Source organism: Panthera onca, chromosome A2 (genome assembly GCF_046562875.1).
Source record: "Panthera onca isolate mPanOnc1 chromosome A2, mPanOnc1 haplotype 2, whole genome shotgun sequence".
Taxonomy (NCBI): domain Eukaryota; kingdom Metazoa; phylum Chordata; class Mammalia; order Carnivora; family Felidae; genus Panthera; species Panthera onca.
In genome coordinates this window covers 139,632,431-139,654,381 of record NC_138340.1, presented here as the reverse complement: position 1 = coordinate 139,654,381, position 21,951 = coordinate 139,632,431, and the positions used below count along the sequence as shown (strand labels likewise).

Sequence of the window (21,951 nt, the reverse complement as noted above, 5' to 3'; positions counted from 1 at the left end):
AAAGATAAGAAAAATTAAGGATTTGCTCAGGAGTTTCATCACCATAAATAATAGGAATTCTGGAAACATAAGGCTGAAAGTAGGAAATTGTCAATACATTTATTCAAAAACATTTTACAGAAGTAAGAGACATAAGTGTTCACAGTGAAAGAGCTCATTGAGTACCCAGCACAATGGATTAGAATAGATACTCATCAGGGACATTTTCATGAACTTCCAGCATCTTGGGGATAAAAGAGAAGATCGTGAAATACAAAGAATCCAGAATCAGAATTACTTCTCAACATTGATTCGTTCTACAAACATACATTGAGTACATATTGTGTGTCAGGCAGAGAACAAAGTTAAAGTTCCTTTTCTTCAACTTTCATTCTGATGAGAGGAGCAATACAGATATTCAGAAAACAATGCATCACTGTCTTCAAATTTCTGAGGAAAGATTATTTTCAACCTAGAATTCTATACCAGTAACAGTCTTAAGGGTAGTAGTAGAAAAATATTTTCAGACATTAGGACCTTAAAAGATATGCTTCTTGAGGTGACTGACTGCTAAAGCCAGTAGACCATGTAGCTCTTGATCTCAGGGGTTATGAGTTCAAGCTCCATGCTGGGCATGGAGCCCACTTAAAAAAAAAAAAAAAAAGATATGCTTCCCATAATCCCTTTCTGGAGAGTACAAATTCCAGACAAAGGAAAAAACAAGGAGGGATAGTTAAGATCCCTGAAACTGAAAATCGGCATTAAAGAGGAGGGAATCTTCGTGGTGATTGTTAATAGAAACCCCAAGTGATGGCTGAGCTTTGAAAGCAGCCAGTTCTGATAAGAGCAGGTCAGAAAAATTCTTCAAGTAAATTAAATTGACAAAATACTAAGATGTTTTAATATGTTGAGAGAGAATTTACCCATTTGGAAGTGAGTCTGGAGTTATATTAATTAGGTTATATTAGTTATATTGGAATTTGGAATTACATTAGATAAGGTCTATAAAAAGAGGAAATTAGGGGCGCCTGTGTAACTCAATCAGGTGAGCATCTGACTCTTGATCTCTGTTCATGTCATGATCTCACAGTTGTGAGATTGAGCCCCACATTGGACTCTGCTGTCAGCGCAGAGATTCTTGTGATTCTTCCTCTCCCTTTCCTTCTGACCCTCCCCTGTGCACACATGCACTCTTGTGCATGTGCTCTCTCTCTTTCAAAATAAACAAAAAATATAAAAAAAATAAAAATAAAGACAGGTATTAAATATAAACAAAATGATGGCACATAAGAAATCATAGTACTGTGTCTCAGTTATCTAGGATATTACATAATATAAATACTCTATTTAACCCCCAAATGGTATAACTGTGTTAGAAAGATAGGAAGGACAGGAATTACATTTAGGGCTGGGTAAAGTAGTAAAAAAAAAAATAACATATGTCTAAGATGGGATGATATTTATCCTGTCATCTGAAACAAAAAAAAATTTAAAGACTAAAATATGTGCAAAAATGCTTTTCAACACATTAAATATAAGACCGTGAATAAAGGTGATTCTTGAGAGATGAGAAACAAATGAATAAGCCCTTTCATTGCCTCTGCTTAGCATGAGGACAGTGTTTCCCGGCCATGGCCCAGGGAGGAGAATCTCAGTGGACCCTGACTTGAGACAGAGGTGGGAGTCCAGGAAGGACAAGACAGCCAGAATTCTCAGATCAGACTTCTAAAGAAAGAGAGAAGAGACCTACAGGTATTTGCTGAGGGTCCCCTTAGAGTCTTCAACTAACTATTGATCTGAGCAAGTATGTAAGGAAACTATTTAAAGTCAGGCAAATAATCCTTTCTCTCTGTGGTAGAGGATAATCCCCAAAGCTAACACAGCTAAGAGGAGTACCAGTTTCTACCACCCATATTGGAAAGCTTCTAAGTCATGAGTATCAGAATACTGAAACGGCTTTGCCTCAGTAATGGAAAAAAAATTAGCCCTGTTTTTATCTCTCCTGATGAGAATTAAAATCAAAATTCAAGTAAATCAGATTGTTTTTAAGTAATTTCATTGAATTCCAGAACAAAGTTCAAGAATACAGGAATACAAAAATATTGAGCCACCAATAATGTAAAACAACACTGTCTAGCGTCCAGTCAAAAATTTCTAGGCATATGAAAAAAAAATAGTAAAATATAACCAATGAAGAGAGCAAAAACAGCCAAAAGTAGAAATAACACAAGATAGAATTAGTAAACCATACTATTAAGAGAATTATTACCAAATGTCTTATGTTCAACCTGTTAAGGGCTTTAATGGAAAACCTACAGCTTCATACTTAATATGAAGATTGAATGTGAAAGATTGAAAGTTTTTCACCTAAGATCAAAAGGCAAGCATGTTTGCTCAGAAATCCGTATTCAAGGTGGTGTGGTATGGACAGTTCAGAAGTAGACTCATACACATATGGTCAATGGATTTTCAAAAAATATATAAAGATAATTTACAAAGTATGCTTTTTTTCAACAAATATTAACCTGGACCCATACCTCATACATGATTGAAAAGTTAACCTAAAATGGATAGATCTAGAAAACAGAAAAATGTCTCTGTCCTTAGACTAAGCATAGATTCTTAAACACCAAAATCACGATTCATAAATGGAAAAATTTTACCTTAAACTTCAACAACATTAAAAACTTTTGATCTTCCAAAGACATTGAGAGACTAAGAGATACATTCCAGAATGGGAAAAACTGTTTGCACAATACGTATCCCACAAAAGACTTTTTATCCAGGATATATAAATAACTCTTACAACTTAGTAAGAAATGAAACAACTCAATAAAAAAATTATGCTATTTCACCAAAGACATATGGTGAAAAGGCATATGAAAAGATGCTCAACATCATTACTCTTCAGGGAAATACAAACTAAAATACAATGAAGTACTACTATGTCATTAGCATAGCTAAAATTTAAAAATTACTCCCCAAGGTGTTGGCATGGTTGTGAAACTGGACCTAGCCTATGACCTAGGCCATTCCACTTGTAGGTACTCCCCCGAGAGAAATGAAAGCATATGTCCACACAGAGACTTTTATGTGAGTGTTCAAACCTTAACATACCAGCATTATTCCTAATAAACACAATATGAAAATAAGCCAGGTGGCCATCAGTGAGGAATGAACAATGTATTGCAATACTTCTGAGCAGTAAAAAGGAATGAACTGTTGATAGCATAAAAATATATTGAGAGAAATTACATGCAAAGAAATACATGCTATGATTTCTCTTACATAAAATTATGGAAAATACAAATTATTCCAAATGACAAAGTAAATCAGTGGTTGCCTGGGCCCAGTGGGTGGGGAAGGAACATTTGAGGGTCATGAATATATATATTAAGTTGAATGTACTGATGGTTTCACAGGTGTTTACATATGTCAAAACTTATCAAATTATATATTTTAAATATGTGCAGTTCATTATATATCCTTTATGCCTCTAAATCTATTAAAAACTAAGTACTTCCATAGTGGAAAGTTAGTAGAATCATATTTAAAACTGAAAAATCAAGAATTAGAAATATTAGCATGTAGGTTAGGAATATAACTTTTAAATACTGAAAGAAGTAGCTAAAAGTTAAAAACTTTTTTTTCTGAAGAAATTTACTTGGGGAGTGGGGTGGAAATGACATAAAGAACTTTTTTTCATAAAACGTTTTTAAAAGAAGTTTCCTTTCAGACTATGTGCATATATAACTTTAACAAAAAGAAATCCTGTATTTTAAAATGGATAAGGAAAGGAAACAATTTGTGGGACATGTCTATGCAAGTTCATTTATCTGTGTAATTAATTTACTATGTTAGGAATGAGGGTGATTTTAATTTATTCAGATTAGATATTAAACTTTGTTGAATTTTATTTGATAATTGAGTATGTTCCCCTTTGCTTTGCTATTAGAGAGCTATCAAAGTGGTAAAAACCCAAAATATTTATCCTGAAAGGCAGAACAAAACTATTACTTTCTTTTAAAACTCATTTTGTAAAGATTAATTAAGCTTCTGTGTAGTTATTTTCTGTACTTTATTGATTCAGGATTACTTGTACTCTGTAAATGTGCTGAATTATTTACACATCATGGGCAGCTAATGCTAATTCAGAACATACCCAGTGGGACCTCAGAGCCCTGAAATGCTAAATGTAATCTGGGGATCAGTAACATTCCATTCATAAAATGTGTCACCCACAGGTTAATGGAAATAAACAATAGGAAAGACAATGGGTGGATTATGCAAATACACTGAAAAGATTTAAGCAGGGGGAGGGGACTATAAGAACCCAATTTGTGTTTTATTTAAACGTGGATTAAGGTTTATGGTACACAAAATGACGAAAGCTACTTTGCTAATTTGCTAATGCTCTAAAAGGCAACACTGCCCAGGAAACAAAACTATCAAAAATAAATTGGTGGTGGTTTTTGTGCATGGGAGCAGAGGGGGGAGTGAGAGAATGCATCGAGGCAAGAGTAAGTGAAGGAAATTTTTGACAGTAAATGAAATGATAAACACTGTTGTGAAGAAAAATTTGACTGGATTTATGACATTTTTTTGCATTTATCTGAAACTAATAAAAGTTTCATAAAACTAAAACCCAGCCCTAATATAAATTTAACAACTGCTTTGTGAGAAATCAGTCTTTAATCACTCTTTAATCACTCTTCAAAATTCACTCCTATAAAATAATTTGAATTTAAAATACACGTGCTTTTAAGGAAACCTGTTCAAATTGCCTTGTGAAAACAGTAATTTCATAGTGAGTTACATCTTAGAAGATTTGTTAACCAAGTCCCTGAATAATGGCAAAGGACATGGAAATATACAAACTTCAAGTTACTAGTGTCAAGATTTCTAATACAGATCCAAGTGGCAGCCTGTGGACAGCTCAGCTGCCTGGAGCACTTGATCTTGGGTGGGGGGCAGTGGTTGGGGGGGGGGGGCGAGGCGCTTAACTGATTCAACAAAGCGAGGAGCTCCAGCAGGATGAAGTGGCCCTGATGTTTTCTGCTCTTTAAGTGGAAAGTGACCTGAAGAGGGACTCCCGTATAAAGAGCCATAAATCTGTTACTACCATGTGTCAACGAACTTCTAAGGAGCCCACTCACTCCCCCAGCTTCTGACCCTGATTTCAGAATGCTAATGTAACCTGTCCTCCAGTTGTGGGGGTGCATTAGGAATACACAGGACTGGAAAGACTGAGGATGACCCACTCTGCTGGCAAACTGCAGAGCTCCCCAAGGTTTATGTGTTTTGTGTGGGGAGCTGCCACTGGCACAGAAGACAAAAAGGGAGAGCTGAAAGCCATTTTTTGTACTAGAAGTTATGACTGGTGGGGGAGGGGGGTGGTGTTTCCATCTCATGCCACACAAGTACAGGAGGAGATGGGCGAAGTCATTTTGTTGATGATAGGGCTTGATAACAACAAACCTTAAGAAATGTTTAGGGAATATGTTTTAATTATCTCTTTAATAGGACCTTTCTGAACATGTATCGTCAAAACTGTAGAACCTTTTCATCACAGTTGACAGCTTACTTACTGTTTAAAGAAACAGTTTCTTACTGTTTAAAGAAAACAGTTCTTACTGTTTAAAGAAATTTACAGCATGAACTAGGTAAACTTCTGCTGTTAAAATTTTTCCCAAATGGGCTGATGCTATTTTAACCAACCTTTCACTGTTCTTTAATAATGCCAAGTAATAGAAGAGGGAATTATTTAGCAGTCTTGGATATTAAATGTGTGACTTTTTTTTGTTCCTCCTTTTGTTTTTAAAGATACTGTTTTCCCTTTGGACGACCTGAGGGTGCTCTAAAAGCTACGCTTTCATTACTCGAAAGGGTATGTTTGAACACTACTTTGTAAACACTATTTGCACTCTTAGTGGCTGTGTATTTTAGTTACTAACCCAGGCAGATAAGCCCATTCCTCCCAAGTGTGTTCCCTGAGGCTGTTGGTCACATTTCATCGCTTTGTCATCTGCTTTTACTACAACTCCTCCTATTGACTATTTCTTCCTGTCCGAAACCTTTCTGAAGCCCACCCCGGCCATCCTGTGCCGAGTTGATGGCATCTTGGTAGTATCCATTTTCCCCACCTCTTTCTTTCCCTCATGAGATTTTCTAGTCAAGTATAATTATGTTTTTCAGACTTGATTGTTGCCTTTTATCACCACCCTCCCCCCCGACTTATTTGAACTTCTGTCATGTTTGTCACACCTACAAGAGTTTATCATTTCATATTTACAAACATATCATGCCTTTCGTTCTAAATCTCAGAATTCACTTCCACTTATGTTACTTTAAATGAATACACAAATGGAAGAAATTCATTTTCCTTCAACTAAATAGCAAACAAGGTTTTCATATCCATGCTAAAATAACTTACTAATGAAAATACATTCTTCACTCCTGTTTTTGTGGCAGACTAAATTTGAAAGGGAAGAATCATTTTGATATATTTATAAAACTATTTATATGCTGGGTGGATCCTAACAGTTAAGCAATGTGGACAATTCCTTTTCCTTATCAGTATTAGAAACAATTTCTAAGGATCATTTATAGCTCATGATTTGAATGTTCTGGTCCTGATTTATTGACTTCAAACACTTGGTCTTGCCCACTTTCCTGCCAAATGAATTCTAGATTGTTTATTAGCACTTCTATTAAAAGCAAAAAGGGATTTCACGGATTTGAGCACTTGGAAGATGAGGGCTAGAACTGATGAATGTAATGAGATCTTTGGATTATACATTGGTTTCCGCTGTATATCCCTGTCTTACTGTTCCCTGTGCATCATGTGATAGAAATATTATTATAGTAGTGACCTGTTTTATTTGAATTTTTATAATAAAGCTGCACGTAACCTAGGCTTTTCAAAGTATTCATTTCATCCAGTTCATTAAGGTATCATAGAAAAGATAAAATCTTTACAGAGAGCTTTACTTTTGGAATGGCATCCCATCCTGGGGACCTAATACAACCTCTCTGTGTTCCGGTTTCCACGGTGGAGCCTCCATCCTCCCCCCATCATGGAAGAGTTAGTAATAGCAGAGATGCTCTCACGCCCTGACAGACGGCAGGATGAACAGTGACCTTTTTCCCAGTTATAGTCGCTAATCATGTCTCTTGCTGAACTGAGACAGAAATGGGAGGGCCACTTCTTCATTTTCACATCTCTGTATTTATTGACATCTTAGAAAAAATAAATCTCCATGTGAATTCTTCATACTTATTATGCCTTGGAAGAAATGGAGAAGATACAGGAGATAAGCTGGGTCTCTCTTTCGCACTTGCGCCCTAACATTGCCCTTTTCTAGGAAAGAGGTTACAGTTCCCTCCATTCCAAATTAAATACCCAGCTCCTGGATACTATGAACTATAACCCAATTTCATTCCTGGACTCGTCTCTGTAACAGACCATATACATTCTAATTTCAGCAGCTCTATTATTTAAAAGTGTACCACCAGGGGAAGGCCTGATAGTAAAGCTCATCATTCTGCGTGTGGGACAAAATTAATATTAAATTTAAATCTTACTAATAATCACATTAAAAATAATAGTACACGTTAAAGCTTTTTTTTTTTTTTTTTTTTTTTACTATGAGCCGAAGGGTTTTTCTGCCTATAAAGACTCTGATGTGTAGTCCTAATTAAAGTGCCAAATACGTGTAAAATATGTTAAAAATTTTTAATATGAAACTATGAAGAATAATTGAATTTGATGGGAAGGACGTTTTTCAGTGATAAAGTTTGCTGTTTTGAAAAGGAAACCTTGCCTGACAAAATATGTTGTGAAAGACCACCAGTGCTTAAGTGGTTGAATAAATTTGAGATTATAAAATCCTTCGTGCCGAGGCTGATCAAAAGAGAATGAAGTAATAAAGCATGGATGTTTTCATGCTCTTTTGATGATTCTTTAAGGTGAAAGACTAATAGAATAGTAAGAATACTTACTGTTCTTGTCTTCTTATACTCACGTTTTGCCATATATTTTATAATTTGAATATAAGCAAAACCAGAAAAGCTGCATTAAATATATGGAAAAATAGTTCTGGACTAATGGTATAATCAAAACTGTAAGCAATTTTATCACTGAAAAAGTTTTAAGGAAAATTATCAATGAGTCATTATAAAAGTGCTTAAATACATAATATCTTGAATTCTGGATATGATTGCATTTTAGCCTTGCCAATGATAATACTTATAAAGGAAAAAAATCTAAAAATACAGTTAAGAACTCAATAGAAAATAATCTGTTCTTTTTAATTTCAGAAAGTTTCTGTGTGTTTTAACACAGAAATGCCATTCATTTCACTAAAACAAAAGATTTTTTTCCCTCTCAGCAGATCACAGGAATTAGTTTGTGAGAATTAGAGATCTTGATTTTTATAGAGCTCAAAAACGGTGCTTGTTATTAATGGAACTTTGTTACTGTTTTCATATATATTGCTCAAAAGATTTAAAGCTTTTAAATTAGGGATGTGCAAGAGAAACTTTATTGCTTGTCCCAAGGACTATAATCCTGATCTGAAACAGCTGCTCTAACGGTGTCTTGGGCCCCTGGAGGAAAAGTGACAGTCCTCACACTGAATGGTGGTTTGGCCTAGGGGAGGTTTTGATGTGCATAAATGAGGCTTAGACAGGAGGAGCCAAGATTGGAGGATTATGTTCCCAGTTGTGATGTGCCGACTCATTACTTTCCCTCAATGTTACCTAGGACCCCTTCCTGGTAATAGATATAGGACAATTTGTATAATTTGATTTTAGTATCTGTTTTATGCAATCTCTCCCTCTCTTCCTCTCTTTAGGTCTTAATGAAAGATATTGCCACTCCCATACCAGCAGAAGAGGTGAAAAAAGTGGTCAGAAAATGTCTCGAGAAAGCTGCCTTGATCAATTACACCAGACTCACAGAATATGCCAAAATAGAAGGTCAGTGCAGTGAGCAATTGCCGAAGTGGCAGTGAGAGCCAACAATGCCTATTAACTGAATTTTCTGTGAGAAGTTCTTTCCTTTCCTGAACAAACCTGTACCGTGGCAAAGGGAAATGTCTCATTAAAATCTCAGCTGGTGAACTGAAGAGCTTTTTCCTATTCATTGCTTTAATATGCCTCCTGGGACTCTGCTTGAATGAAAGACCCAGGATTCGTGCTTAAGTTGTCCTTTGTTCTTATTTTGAGTTTTCAGGGAACCAAAAGGTGTTTTCATGGGTTGTATTTTTTGACATTACCGTAAGTATGTCTAACATTTCAACTGTAGGTAGTGTCTTCTTTCCTGATCAGTAACAGTGTAGTATTACATAATTTTATTTTCTGTTCAACAGTGTTGTTCAGAGAAGGAGGAAACTTGTTGATTATGATGAGGGCCAAAATAAACTGACAGAATTCCCTGCAACTTCTCATTGCTTGCAATATATTAACACATTTGAATGATTACATCTCTTGAGAGGACTGCACTTTTTTTTTCCTCTTCCTTCAGATTTCACTCATTAAGATTACTGAGGTTTAAGATGCTTAGAAATAACTAAATTGAAATTTGTGGCAAAGACAAAAAAATGGGCTTTATTCGACAATCCTTTGATATGATTAAAAATGATAGAAAGGACCTCAAAGTTTTTGCTCTAATTATTCATAAAACTGGCTTGTGTTGTCCATGTAGCATTCACTTAGGAAAAGTTTGCAAAGTTAAATGCGTATATCTAAAAATAAAGGCAAATCCTCTGTTAGAAAAATTTTAGTAACTTTTAATATAAAATTGTACTGAATTATAAATTTGTTAATTATTGATGTGAAGATAGTTTTATCAAAAGTGGTACAATGAAAAAGATTGATTATAATTGGCTGTGTTCTATCCTTTTTTTCTCTCCGAATCCAATCAAGCTTTCTAACAAGCATGCAATAACCAACCTCCTGAGTGATTAACAAAAAAGCCATCCCATCACTATAGCAACCAATATTATATCACGAGAGTAACAACATGAAACCTCCTTAGTTACCAGTTTAACATCATTAATTATGATATCATGTTGTGTTAAAGCAAAAGCAATGAATATTAGCTCATTTGGGGAAAGTGGAAGATAAACAGATTGGTTTTCACATCATGAATACTCATTCAAACAATCTTCGTGTTTTGAACATTGTGTGTTGTGAACATGGGTTGAAAGAATCGTTATAAAAATAGACCTATTAAAACCTTTCAAATCTAGTAAAGGGAAAAAAGTTTGTGCACAATTTGAATAAACACAGTATTGTTTTATTCAAGTGTTTAAACTCAATCCAAAAAAAAAAAAACCCTATGAGAATCCTTTTGTTCTTAACTGGCCATTCCAGTTAGTATTTTTGACCATTGTGCAAGAATACTGAAAACATAGGTTATTTCTATTTTCTAGTCCTAGAGTCCATTTTAACATGGACAAATAAAATTGTCCCAGCCATAGATCACTTTTGTTAATTAGTTAGACAAACGTGTTAACACTGGTGGTCAAAAGACATAGCTGTTCCTCTGGATCACACATGAAAACAAGTCTGTGTTAGAGAAAATCCTATTCTGGGACCAAATGAACAGTGAGCAGGGAGCTCTCATAGCTCTTTCCTTTCTGGAGTCATCTGTCTCTTACTTCTAGTCTACTGTGAGAATATTCTAGAAAATGGATCCTAGGAATCTAGGTGGGACTACTGAGCAGTCTCCATTTTCAGAAAAACAAAATGCATGCTTATTATATGAGAAAACGTCTATGCATTTCATTTTCTCCCTTCCTTCCCACCCCCTCTTGTGTATGTTAAAAAATAAAGCGCTTTTTGCTTTATGCTCAGGATCAGACCAAGAACAAAATCAAATTTAAGTTAGATATAGGAAGTGGGCCACTTTTCTTTGCTTAATTGACTTTCTGCATTATGTGAGCAACATGGGTAGAGTCTGCTTTTTTCCTAAATTGTCTTTTCTTATGTTTTAGGCCCAGCAGAAAAGCAAGCAGGTAATGGATGTTTGTGCATGCACGTGCTGTTGTTTCTATTGTGGCATGATGTTTGATATTGATGAATAGCTGTCTGATTTTCAGGGCTCCTATTAGATGACTTTGATTGAGATACTGAAAATACTTTCATTTTGGGAGAACTATTGTTAATGCTCTGTTGGTAAAATACAGGCCGTTTATCTCTGTTAAAGTTCAGCAGCGTTTTTCATACGAACTCAAAGCCAAAAATCGGAGGCTGTATTAATGTTTTAAGCATGGACACTAATCTTTTTTGGAAGCTGTAGCCAATATTTGGAGGGCTCTTACAGCTAGAGAAGAGGACGATCTCTCCTTTATCACTGCTGAAAAATAACACAGTGAAAAGCATAAATGCTATTAAATAAGAAGTAAGAAGCTCTTAACTTTGAAAGTTGCTAATCACAGGAATGAGCAGGGATTATGAAGTCCTAGTCTCAGGAAATTGCTAGGAAAGTGTTCTCCGGATCTCTGAATTTTTAAAGGTTTTTTTACTTTTCTCTTATGCCACTTATCACAGTTGTAATTAATTTAATTATGTGCTGTTATCTGTTTATCTTGTCTGTCTCTTCTTTAGCCCCTTGCCAGCAGGGTCTTTATGGACTGTGTTCACTGTTGCATCCCGGCACCCAGCCCTGCACCACTGGCCCCAAGTAGGCTCTCGGTGCTTTGGAGAGAGAGGAGAGCTTAGCTAGTTAGTTCCATGGGGCAAGAGCCCAGGGATGAACCTTTCTAGTCCGAGTTTCCCTGTCTCATTTAAAGCCTACATGCAGTGTTATAGACAAGTTTGGGTTGGTTTTAACTGAAGTCTTCGACTAAAGGGTTCTCTTTCTGTTTTCCTAACTCTTTCCATTCTGTTTCAGCATTTGACCCCAGAAAGTGTGAGGAACAAAACACTCTGAGCCAGGAAAAGGGGAAAGAACACACCCATGATGACCACAAAAGTGCACTTTTGAGACTACCATCACTTCTTAAGACAGCCCATTGTAATAGCAACAGTCCTGTTCTCTTTAACAAACTTCTTCAAAATCTCTTAGGGCATTTCATCCACTGCAGTGTTCCTGTAGTGAAAATAGGTTTTTATATAGTTGACACACAGGAAGTCTGGGGTTGTTAGGGCTTTCCCACTGACACAGAGTAAATAAATCAGCCAGCTGGGACTTGCATCAGGTGTCCTGATCCCCAGCCTATCAAGGCTATGCTCCTTCCCCTGTGAAATATGAGGGAGTCACAGCACGTCTTCATGAAGGTTGAAGTGGAGGAACCATGTAGAGTTGCACACATTCCCATTAAAAAGAAGAGAGAACGAGAAAGTTGCTGTCCCTCATGTACCTCACTTCCAGACAGAAGCCTTCCCTTCATGCATTTCTGGCATCCATATGACTGTTCAACCCTAGAGGTTGATGATGCTAGGAAAAATACTTTCCTTAAAATTAAATTATAAGAGGGGCGCCCGGCTGGCTCAGTCGGTGGAACATGTGACTCTTGATCTCAGGGTTGTGAGTTTGAGCCCTACTTTGGGTGTAGAGATTACTTAAAAATCTTAAAAAAAAAAAAAAAAAAAAAAAAAAGGTTTTAAGTTAAAAAAAAAAAAAAGAAAGGCCCAGATGGAAGAGAGAAAAAAATCCGTGTATAGTCTAGATGATTTCAGTGAATTGAAGGGATAGTTAATCTCAGTTGAAGAATGTTGTGAAATAATAAAAGAGAGGTTTTTTAAAAAAACGTAGTTCTATTGCTTTGGTTGCATTTGGTAGCAAGTTTAAGAGAATTACCTAATGTTCTTGGGGGTGTAAATGACTCAAAATGAGAATGTCAGTTACATGTGTAAGAGCTCAAATGCTTCCAAGCAGTATTCTCTTGGGCATTATGATAATTTTCCTCAGTTAGTTTGTACCGTGTAGACAAGAGTTGAATTCTGCCCAAGATTGGTCTTCATTTTGTCATCTGTTGACAGTTCCCTCAGAGGTTTTGTTTTCGTTTTTGTTTTATTTACTCTGCTTCATTAGTTCCTAAAACAACTCTAGAAAACAGATATTTCATAGAAGAGGTAACCAAGACTATAGAAAAAGTCCGTAACTTTCACAAAGGTGTGCTGTTGTTATTCAATTCAGCAGACATGAGATGTGTACCTGTGCCTCTCAGATATGGAGCGTGTTCTGTCCACTGGTTGCTCTGCCTCTGGGGCTGTCCCGTTCCGAGGCACAGTGCAAGAGCCAAGGGGTCGCCTTTGCCAAAAGTATAGATATTTACTTAATAGTAAGAGCAAACACACATTAGTATGAACTGTTTTAAGCACTTTGCATTCATCCTTTACGATAAATATTTCTATTACTGCTTTTTTAGGAAACTGAAGCAGCGAAGTCACTAGTCATACATCCAGAGACCACTAGGAAGCAGGAGATTAGAACACAGTGTCTCCCTTTCAAACTGTCATTTTATTTTCCTTGGTCTTTCTCCCTCCCTTTTCTTAGTGAGTGAGCCTGTGTAGTTAAGTTTGTGCTCAGTTAAACTGCATGGGCATTTGAAAGGAGGTCTGGAGCGGTGTGGTTCATAGAATTATGATGAAAGCTGTAGATATAACTTAAAATTTTCTAGTAATCGCATTAAAGAGGTAAAAAGAAATGGAAAATTAATAATAGTTCTTTAACCCAATATATCTAAAATATTCCTTTAAAGTATATTCAATATAGAAAATTGAGATATTTTACAGTATTTTTTCATATGTAGTCCTTGAAATCTGGTGTGTATTTTTACTAGCACATTTTGATGCCCCATTTCAAGTACTTGTTTACCACATGTGACTATGGCTGATGAATTAATCGGACAGCACAGATCCCATGGTAAGGCTAGGAACTGGACTCCAAAATCCGAAGCTTTTTGTTTTTATGCTCACATATCTCACAGCATCAGGTGTTGAAAGGGATTAAAATTTGCAGCCTTGCCCCCCCCCCCCCAACCCATACGTCGCCTCTCTTTCCCTCCCCTATTTTATTTTTCTCTGCAGCACTTGTATTCTAGCCCATGGTATGGTTCATTCATCCTACTCTTGTCCTAGAGCGGTAGCTCCACCAGGGCAGGACTTTTGTATTTTAGTAGCTGCTGTATCTCCAGTGCCTGAAAAAGGTGCCTGGCACATGTTTGGTACTCAATAAATATTTGTTGAATAAATGAATGAGTTTATGGCACAGAATGATCAAGCTATTTATAGCAGAGAGAACATGTATAAACTGGCAAGCTGGCTTACAAAAGGTCATTCAAATCAATCACTAATCAGAAATATGAGAGCAAAAACTAACCACTTAAAAATAACGAGATTGGAGGGACACCTGGGTGGCTCAGTTAGTTTAGCATCCAAATTTGGCTTAGGTCATGATCTCGCAAGTGATGAGTGGGTGAGAGCCTGGCCTCGGGCTCTGTGACAGCTTAGAGCCTGGAGCCTGCTTCAGTTTCTCTGTCTCCCGCTCTCTCTGCCCCTCTCTGCCCTCTCCCGCTTATGCTCTCTCTCTCTCAAAAATAAACATACATTAAAAAAGTTTTTTTAAATAACAAGATTGGACAAATTAAACCAGAATTCCACGCTCTTACCATGGGTGTGGGACTCTAACCCTGGATCACAGCAGCCAGAGGTAATGGAGAACAGTGGCGTTAACAGTAGTTAGGACTCTAACCTGTTTCATTGTTTCCATAATTCAACATATGCTCAGTTGGACTTCTAGTTCTCTTCCATCCTTGGGAATTCTTCCCATTCTCCATCGGCAGCACGTATTTGCAGAAAAAAGGAATTTTACAACTTTGTAATAAATGAAATAAACAACCTCTCTCTAAATGTCTTCTTTCCTCCCTAGATATCTTTGCATTTGTTTTATGAGAACAGAGTTCATTTTCAGAACTTAATATTTCTACAAGGCATTTTTTTTTAATTCTAAGAAATATCTGAGAGCTACACGGTTGCAAAAATCGACTGGTGCTCTTCCTCGATTTAATTTTATCACAACTGTGTATTTAACAATAAGATCCTTTTTACAGTATTTATAGTCTAGGGTTCAAAAAGGTACTGCAACTTCATCTTCCTAATTGTGTCTTTTTTTAAATTTAAATCACATACCTTTTTGATGCAAACTAGCTCTTTTTAAAGGAGAATCAATTCCTTACTTCAGGGAGTTTCTTATAGACAAGAACAGCAGTCTAGTAACAGTCCCTGCTATCTCCTGAAAAACTACGTATCATATGAGGGCTTATGATAAAAGAGAGAGACGGCTCATTAGAGCTTGCCTTGACCTGAGATCTTTTGCATAGACTTGGTAGCTAGGCTTATTGTGAATCTCAAAACATGGAGGTGCCCTAAACAAAAGGTAGCATGGAATGAACTGGCAAGAGCTTTGTGCACTGAGGATCTGTCTGGGCCCTTTGGTTGCCAGGTTCCCAGGTCTAACCCCCAAGTGCTCTCATTTTCAAAGTCTCGGTTGAACAGGTAGAGATGCTTTCCCAGAGGGCCACACTGCTTGCTTTCCTTGAGAGAAGTTGCACTTTGGCAGGCCTTACGTCATTAGGATGTGTTTGCCATCGGGGTGGCATTTTAATTTAGCACTCCACTGCCAGAGTATAGCGATAAATAATAAATAAAATCTGTTCTTAAGTGCATGTGTGTGTAGAAGTTGAGTAGATCAAAAGCATACTTGATGAAAATATTTTTTTTGTTAGTGAATAATTTCTTACTAATATTTCTAAGATAACATAACCATTTTCTCTCATAAAAGCTATATTTTCTTATAAGTTTGATTTTAAAAATTTTGAATATGTTATGATGAATTCAGGTTACTGATATCTCTAAATAATAGTCCTGAAATTTTGCATTCCCATAAGAATTGACAGTGCTCTGCAGGAAGTGATTTGTGTATTAGAAGAAACAATTCTCACCTTAAAAACTATAAAGCAAAGTTGAAGAATTAAAGAATTTTTTTGTAGCCTTTGTTAGCGTGGCTTGGACAGTAGGACTTTGGCACGAAAACCTTTATGACCATTTGTGCTTCTGAGTCACCTGATGACTTACAGACAAATTGATAAATGTAATTTCTGACTCTAAAAGAGAACATCTTATTGTTGTCTTCAAAATGAGAAAATTAAATCTAAAAAGAGCTTTTAGTTTATAAAACAATATATGTACATAGCGTAAACATTTGCTGCCTGAGCTACATCATCTGGATAGGGACCAACTTAAAATTTATTTTTGTACTATATGCAGAGAAAAAGTATTTTTCAGATGATCAGTGGACTCTTTAAATTACCTGAGAAGATAAATTTTTCTGATAGCTCTAAGTGACTTTTATTCCATTATCTAATATGCATCGGAAATGTTAATTTTAAACTATTTTTTCAACATGTTCCCATCAATATGATGAGTGAAATGTTTTTAACACCCACTTCCTTGCTACCCCAGTAGCTTCATTCTATATGTCATATATACCAGAAAATATTATGACCATATTCTCTTTTCAGTACTATGTAAGTAATACGAATTTACTTTGGCCATTTCTACATCTAATTTGGAATGAATGAGGATTTGTAATATGTTTATTTGCTTCAGCTTTTTTCCCCACCACCTCACTAGCCTCACAAGATAGCAGCCCCACACTGGATAATTTGTGCTCACACCAGTTAGTTAACTCATGACAGTGTTGACAAATTAATTCCTATGAATCAAGAGATGTTTGGGGGACAAACAGGAGTTGCAGGGATTATTGACGAGAAGAGGCCAATGAAGACATTGGCTTCCATCCGACAGGGCTTTCCAGCTGTGCATGTACCTTCAGTCAGCTCAAGACAGACTTAAGACAGGAAGAGTGTGCTGTGCAGTTGTACAGTGGCTGTCTGCACACTCAGGTGACCAACTAAGAGAAAAGTCAACTGAGGACACAAGGAGCACCCTGTATACCAGTGACAGTATGATGGTAATGCTTGGAACCCTCTCAGGACCACTGCACGTACTACCCACAGCTTTAGTGACCAAAGGATGAGGGTTCTGTCAACTCCAGACAAACCATGGAGACATTCAAGGACACTTGGCACTCTCTCCTCATATTGGTTCTGTCTGCATTTCATTAATATTCTTCTTGATTCGGTTGTGTGTAATTGTGAGGAAGCATTAGTATCTGTCACTCAGTTAACAACTGCTGACAGTACCGTCCTGCTGCCTCTGGTTATGACTTTTCACCCTTTACGTTGGAGTTAATATTGCCAACACTGGATGATTCGTCGTGCCTCTGCTGAGGTGTTCTGTGACCAAATGGAGTGGCATCTGTCCTTGATTCACAGTCTTTGTCATGAGTCATCCACCATTTCCTTCTTTGTTTTTGTAGTAGAAGTTATAATGGATAAGGAGAGTCTCAGTCAGGGATGGTCATAGCTAATCCCATATTCAAGGTGAAGCTTGACTCAATCTTGATTGATGTTCTCTTTCCAAATCAGGCTATCACAGGAATTTGATCTTCAGTTTAAATGACAGCTAAGTTTAGGGTATTCGAGGGCAGTCCCTTCTTTTCCACCTTGGAAGCATAGTAATCCTCAGCTCTGTAGGCTCTATACCTATAAACTTCTTGGCATCCCCACCCACCCAGGTCTCCTGTTCTCCAGCATCAAGGGATGAGGTATCTTCCTCTTCAAGGTAGACTCATCCAACCTGTGATATTGATCTCAATTGCACCTACTTCTTTTTGGGTGGAATTTACTCCATCATATATCTCTTCTTTCTCCTGCGGTTAGTTCCTCCATCTTCCTTCTACATATTTCATTTCCATTTATAACCATGGTATCTCCATAAATAAAGCAGCCTTACCCTGATCTTCCATTGCTTGCCATCTGCCATCCAAAGAGCAGCTTACGCTCACATTCATTTCAATCACCTTCACTTCACTTGTCTGTTCCAACGAGCTTGGTTGCCAGTCCCCAGTCTGTCTTGTGGGGAGTTCTAGCCTGGAGTATGGCTGAGCAGAGAGGGAGTGAAGGGTCGTTGCCTTGAGACCATCAGTTCCTTTTGCCTTTGGAGTTGGTAGCAGTAGGCCAGGTGGCTGTTATCTGTGGCTTTATCAAAGCTGGGCCCAGCTGTGCTGCCATGAGCTGAAAACCGGAATGAGCTGAGCCCCTCTCAGGCAGTCATGCCTTCAGTCCTCTGTATCCCAACTTCCAGCCTAGTGGATTACAACCTAAGGAGACTTTTGGTCAAGTACTGCAGCTTTGAATCTAGCAGATTAACAGTGAATCCATGTCCTTAGAAGTTGCCTAATGGGTTAGTAGCAAAAGGAAATTAGTAGTAGTATTGGTCTTGTATTCTGGGATCCTCTACTCCAAAGCCTAAGTTTCTCTGTCCTCAAAGGACACACAGGCAAGCACCTGCCTATCATTCCATCCTGAGTTTCTCCAATGACCATGAGCTTTCAAGTCAAAATGGATTCCTGAGGAGTTACAGCCCCTTATAAAAGACAGTAAACTAAATGATATGTGTCATCTCGAACTTACTATTCTTAGGAGCAAAAATTTACCTTAAGCGTAATATACTCAAGGATATATTGGAAGATTCTAGAAATATGCAGGAACAAGAAGTCATGAGAAACCAATTGGAAATATTGAGTATGAAACATTAGGTATGAAAATAATATGGTAAGAAACATTGGATACAGGATGAATACAGCTGAAGAGCTTGTCATCTGGGAGATTAGTGAGAGCAGCAGGAAAGGTGAAGATGTAGACAGTGTAAAAAGAAAGTGAAGTGATGTGGAGAATAGAAAGAGTAAGATAGACTTCCATCAGACTGGTTATGAAAAAAATTCAGGTAAATATAATATGAAAAATAGAGACACAAGAGGTATAGAAAATAATGGAAGAGTATTATGAACAAAGACTAAAATTGAAAGTCTAGATGAAATTGATTACATTTCTTGAAAACCTATACTGGTGTGGTCAACACAAGAAATGAGACTCAGGCTATTAAGTTTTAAAGTAATTGAAATGGTTGTGAAAACCCTCCCTTTCCCAGATCCCTAAGCCTGGTTGGTTTTGGAGGTGAGTTCTACCATATTTTTAAGGAAAAATCCTATCCAAAATAAGTTCAATGAAGTGGAAAATGAATGAATGCTGTCCAGTCCATTTCATGAGGCAAATACAATCTTAATTTCCAAACCTGGTAAAGGCAGTAGAACAAAAGAACGTTATTACAGGCCCATTTCATTGTGAGCCTATATATGCAAAACCCCTAAGTATACGCCTACAGAATCCAACAGTTAATTGGGAAAATAATCAACGGGGTTTATCCCAGAAATATAAAAGGAGTTCAACATTAGGAAACAAACTAAAAGCAAAAATCCTACCTCAAGAGGCGTAAAAAAAAAAAAAAGTATGTGGAAAATTATACTGTGAGCATCTTGGAATTTCTTAGCTTTATAAAACCCATATGGAAAAAAACCACCAAATATTTTATATAACGAAGGAAGTTAGAGGCATTCCCACTAGGGTTTGTGATAGTTACTTCCAGTATTGTCACAACACTGGGAGTCTTGGACAGCATGAAAGAAATGAAAAAAGTAAATCCAAAGAATGGAAAGAGGAGATAAAACCATCATTGCAGATGAAATGACTATCTGCCTAGAAAATCCAACAGGATCTACATAGAACCTTTTATATTAAGTGTTCAGCCAGGTTGCCAGCTATAAAATCAACCTAAAATCCATAGCCTCTCTCTACACCAGTAGTTCTCGAATAATTTAGTCTCACAAACTTAGTACACTCTAAATATTCAGATCCCAAAAAGCTTTTGTTCAGATAGGTTGTTTACCAGTATTTACCATACTAGAAGAAAAACATAGAGAAATTCATAAAATATTTCTCTTTACAAAGAGCAATAGCAAACCCATTACCTGTCAACATAAATAGCTTTATAAAAAATTTTTTGCACACCTCTTTAATGGCTGTCTTCAGAGAAGACAGCTGGATTCTCATAGGCACTTCACACTGAGTCTATTACAATATGTTATTTTGGTTGATACATGTTTTTTAAAAATCGACATATACTGATCTGCAGTGGGAAAAGGGGAAAGTATTTTAATAGACTTTTTAGATAATTGTGGGTTTCTGTGTTATTATACTAAAGCTTGGCAAGTGATAATTTCTTATGGGTTAATTGCAATGTCGAATCTGAAAGCCTATCAATGAACTTTTCATGCTATTAAATCCAGTTGGTTCATCATGTACTTTGAATACGTTTTTCACCATGCATGATTTTTTAACACCATGTACTAATCATTTGGTCCACTGAGTTAGGATACTCTTAGTGTTAACAAGTATAATAAAGTCACCCTTGTTAATATCACCTGTCTCATCAGAAAAGTCTCAAAGTCTTGGAAAGCTGTCAAGTGCATGACAGATACAGGTTTACTAAAATTCTAATTTTCCTTGAAAGCTTTAATTTTATAATTAGCAACAAATACTATTTAAGTGACAGGTTTACTTAATTTTTCAGAAAACGTCTACCAAATATCCCCAAGTCTGAATAACCATATTTTTGTCCATCGGTAGGCTTTTCAACTAAAAAATGGTTCTCTGAAAATAAAACCATTCAGCCTAGACTGAAACAAGCACACACTTTTACTTTAGACAATCATTACGCTTCAGTATGCAGATATGCCTAATGCCAAGTTCTCATTTTGTCACAGACGATATTTAAAAATGTATACTCAGGGGAGAGATTCAATAAAGTGGGTGGTTTTTTTACTGTTTTATCAAGGACTTTTGTACGTAAAACTGGCTTTTTTCTTGCATGCACGGGGGTAAAGAACCCAGTGATTATAATTTAGCACCACAGCCTTGATTCATGTTAAGGTAACAACAGTTTTACCTGCCACTGCTTTTGTACCATCACTGTGAAGATCAACTAAGTCAAAAAGGCAAGAACATTTCAGTATTATTATGAAAATACTTTTGTACTCACAGATCCCTGAAAGGTCCTGGGGATCTGCGGTGGTCGGCAAACCACAGTCAGAGAACCACTGCCTAGAAACCACTAACCACCATCAGTTAACTGCCTAGAAAATATTAACCAAAAGTATCTTTTACAGTAACCACCAAACTTCCAGGAATTAACTTTGCCAAAAACATGCAAAACTTCCTAGACCTCTAAAGAAATTTTTGAAACTCAGAGGTCATAAAGAGAGATCTAAATAGATGTAAGATAGTCCTTGCCCTTAAGAGAGAGGACTTGACAGTATGATATTTAAACTCTCCCCCCAAATGTATAAATTAATTGCAGTGTCTGTTGGAATTCCAGAGGTTTTTTTTTTTTTTTTAAGAACGTGATAAATTGAAAATATAAGTGGAAGAATAAAGGATACTGAATAAGTCAACTTAAGAAAATAAAACGCATGGAGACTTGCCTTGGCCGACACTAAGATTACAAAACTATCACCAAAGCCTGTGAAGAAGAATCTACAGGCTCACATACTGATGGGAGCCTGCTGTGCTTCATCCATAATAAAATGGACCATAAACCAGTGGGGAAAGGATGGACTGTTTCGAAGATGATGCTAGAAAGAAGGGCTTACTAAATGGACAAAAAATAAACTGAATCCCTCTCTGGTGGAAGCATGGCCTCCAGAGAGATCAGAAACCTCAATGTAATGAAGAAAATGTCTACTGCTATGGATTTAGTGTTTCTCTTTATTTTTTTGAAAGTTTGAGAGCGAACGAGTCGGGAGAGGAAGAGAGAATCGCAAGCAGGCCCCAAGCTATCAGCTCAAAGCCCAGCGTGGGGCTTGATCTCACAACCACGAGATCATAACCTAAACCAAAACCAAAAGTCAGACGCTTAACTGACTGAGCCACCCAGGCTCCCTGGTATTTCTCTTTATTGTAACTATCCCCAACTAATGTTTTTACCTTTTTGCTTCCTTGG

The 21,951-nt window shown here is 36.8% G+C and overlaps 1 protein-coding gene across 7 annotated transcripts in view; it reads left to right on the top strand.

Annotated features, from left to right (window-relative positions):
* Window positions 1-21,951, top strand: part of CADPS2 (calcium dependent secretion activator 2) — a 667,593-nt gene that overhangs the window by 539,789 nt on the left and 105,853 nt on the right. For all 7 annotated transcript variants that reach the window (XM_081795061.1, XM_081795066.1, XM_081795062.1 and 4 more), the window contains 2 exons: window positions 5,803-5,866; window positions 8,835-8,958. In XM_081795061.1, coding sequence (XP_081651187.1) covers window positions 5,803-5,866; window positions 8,835-8,958 — 188 coding nt within the window. The remainder of the gene's footprint in view (window positions 1-5,802; window positions 5,867-8,834; window positions 8,959-21,951) is intronic.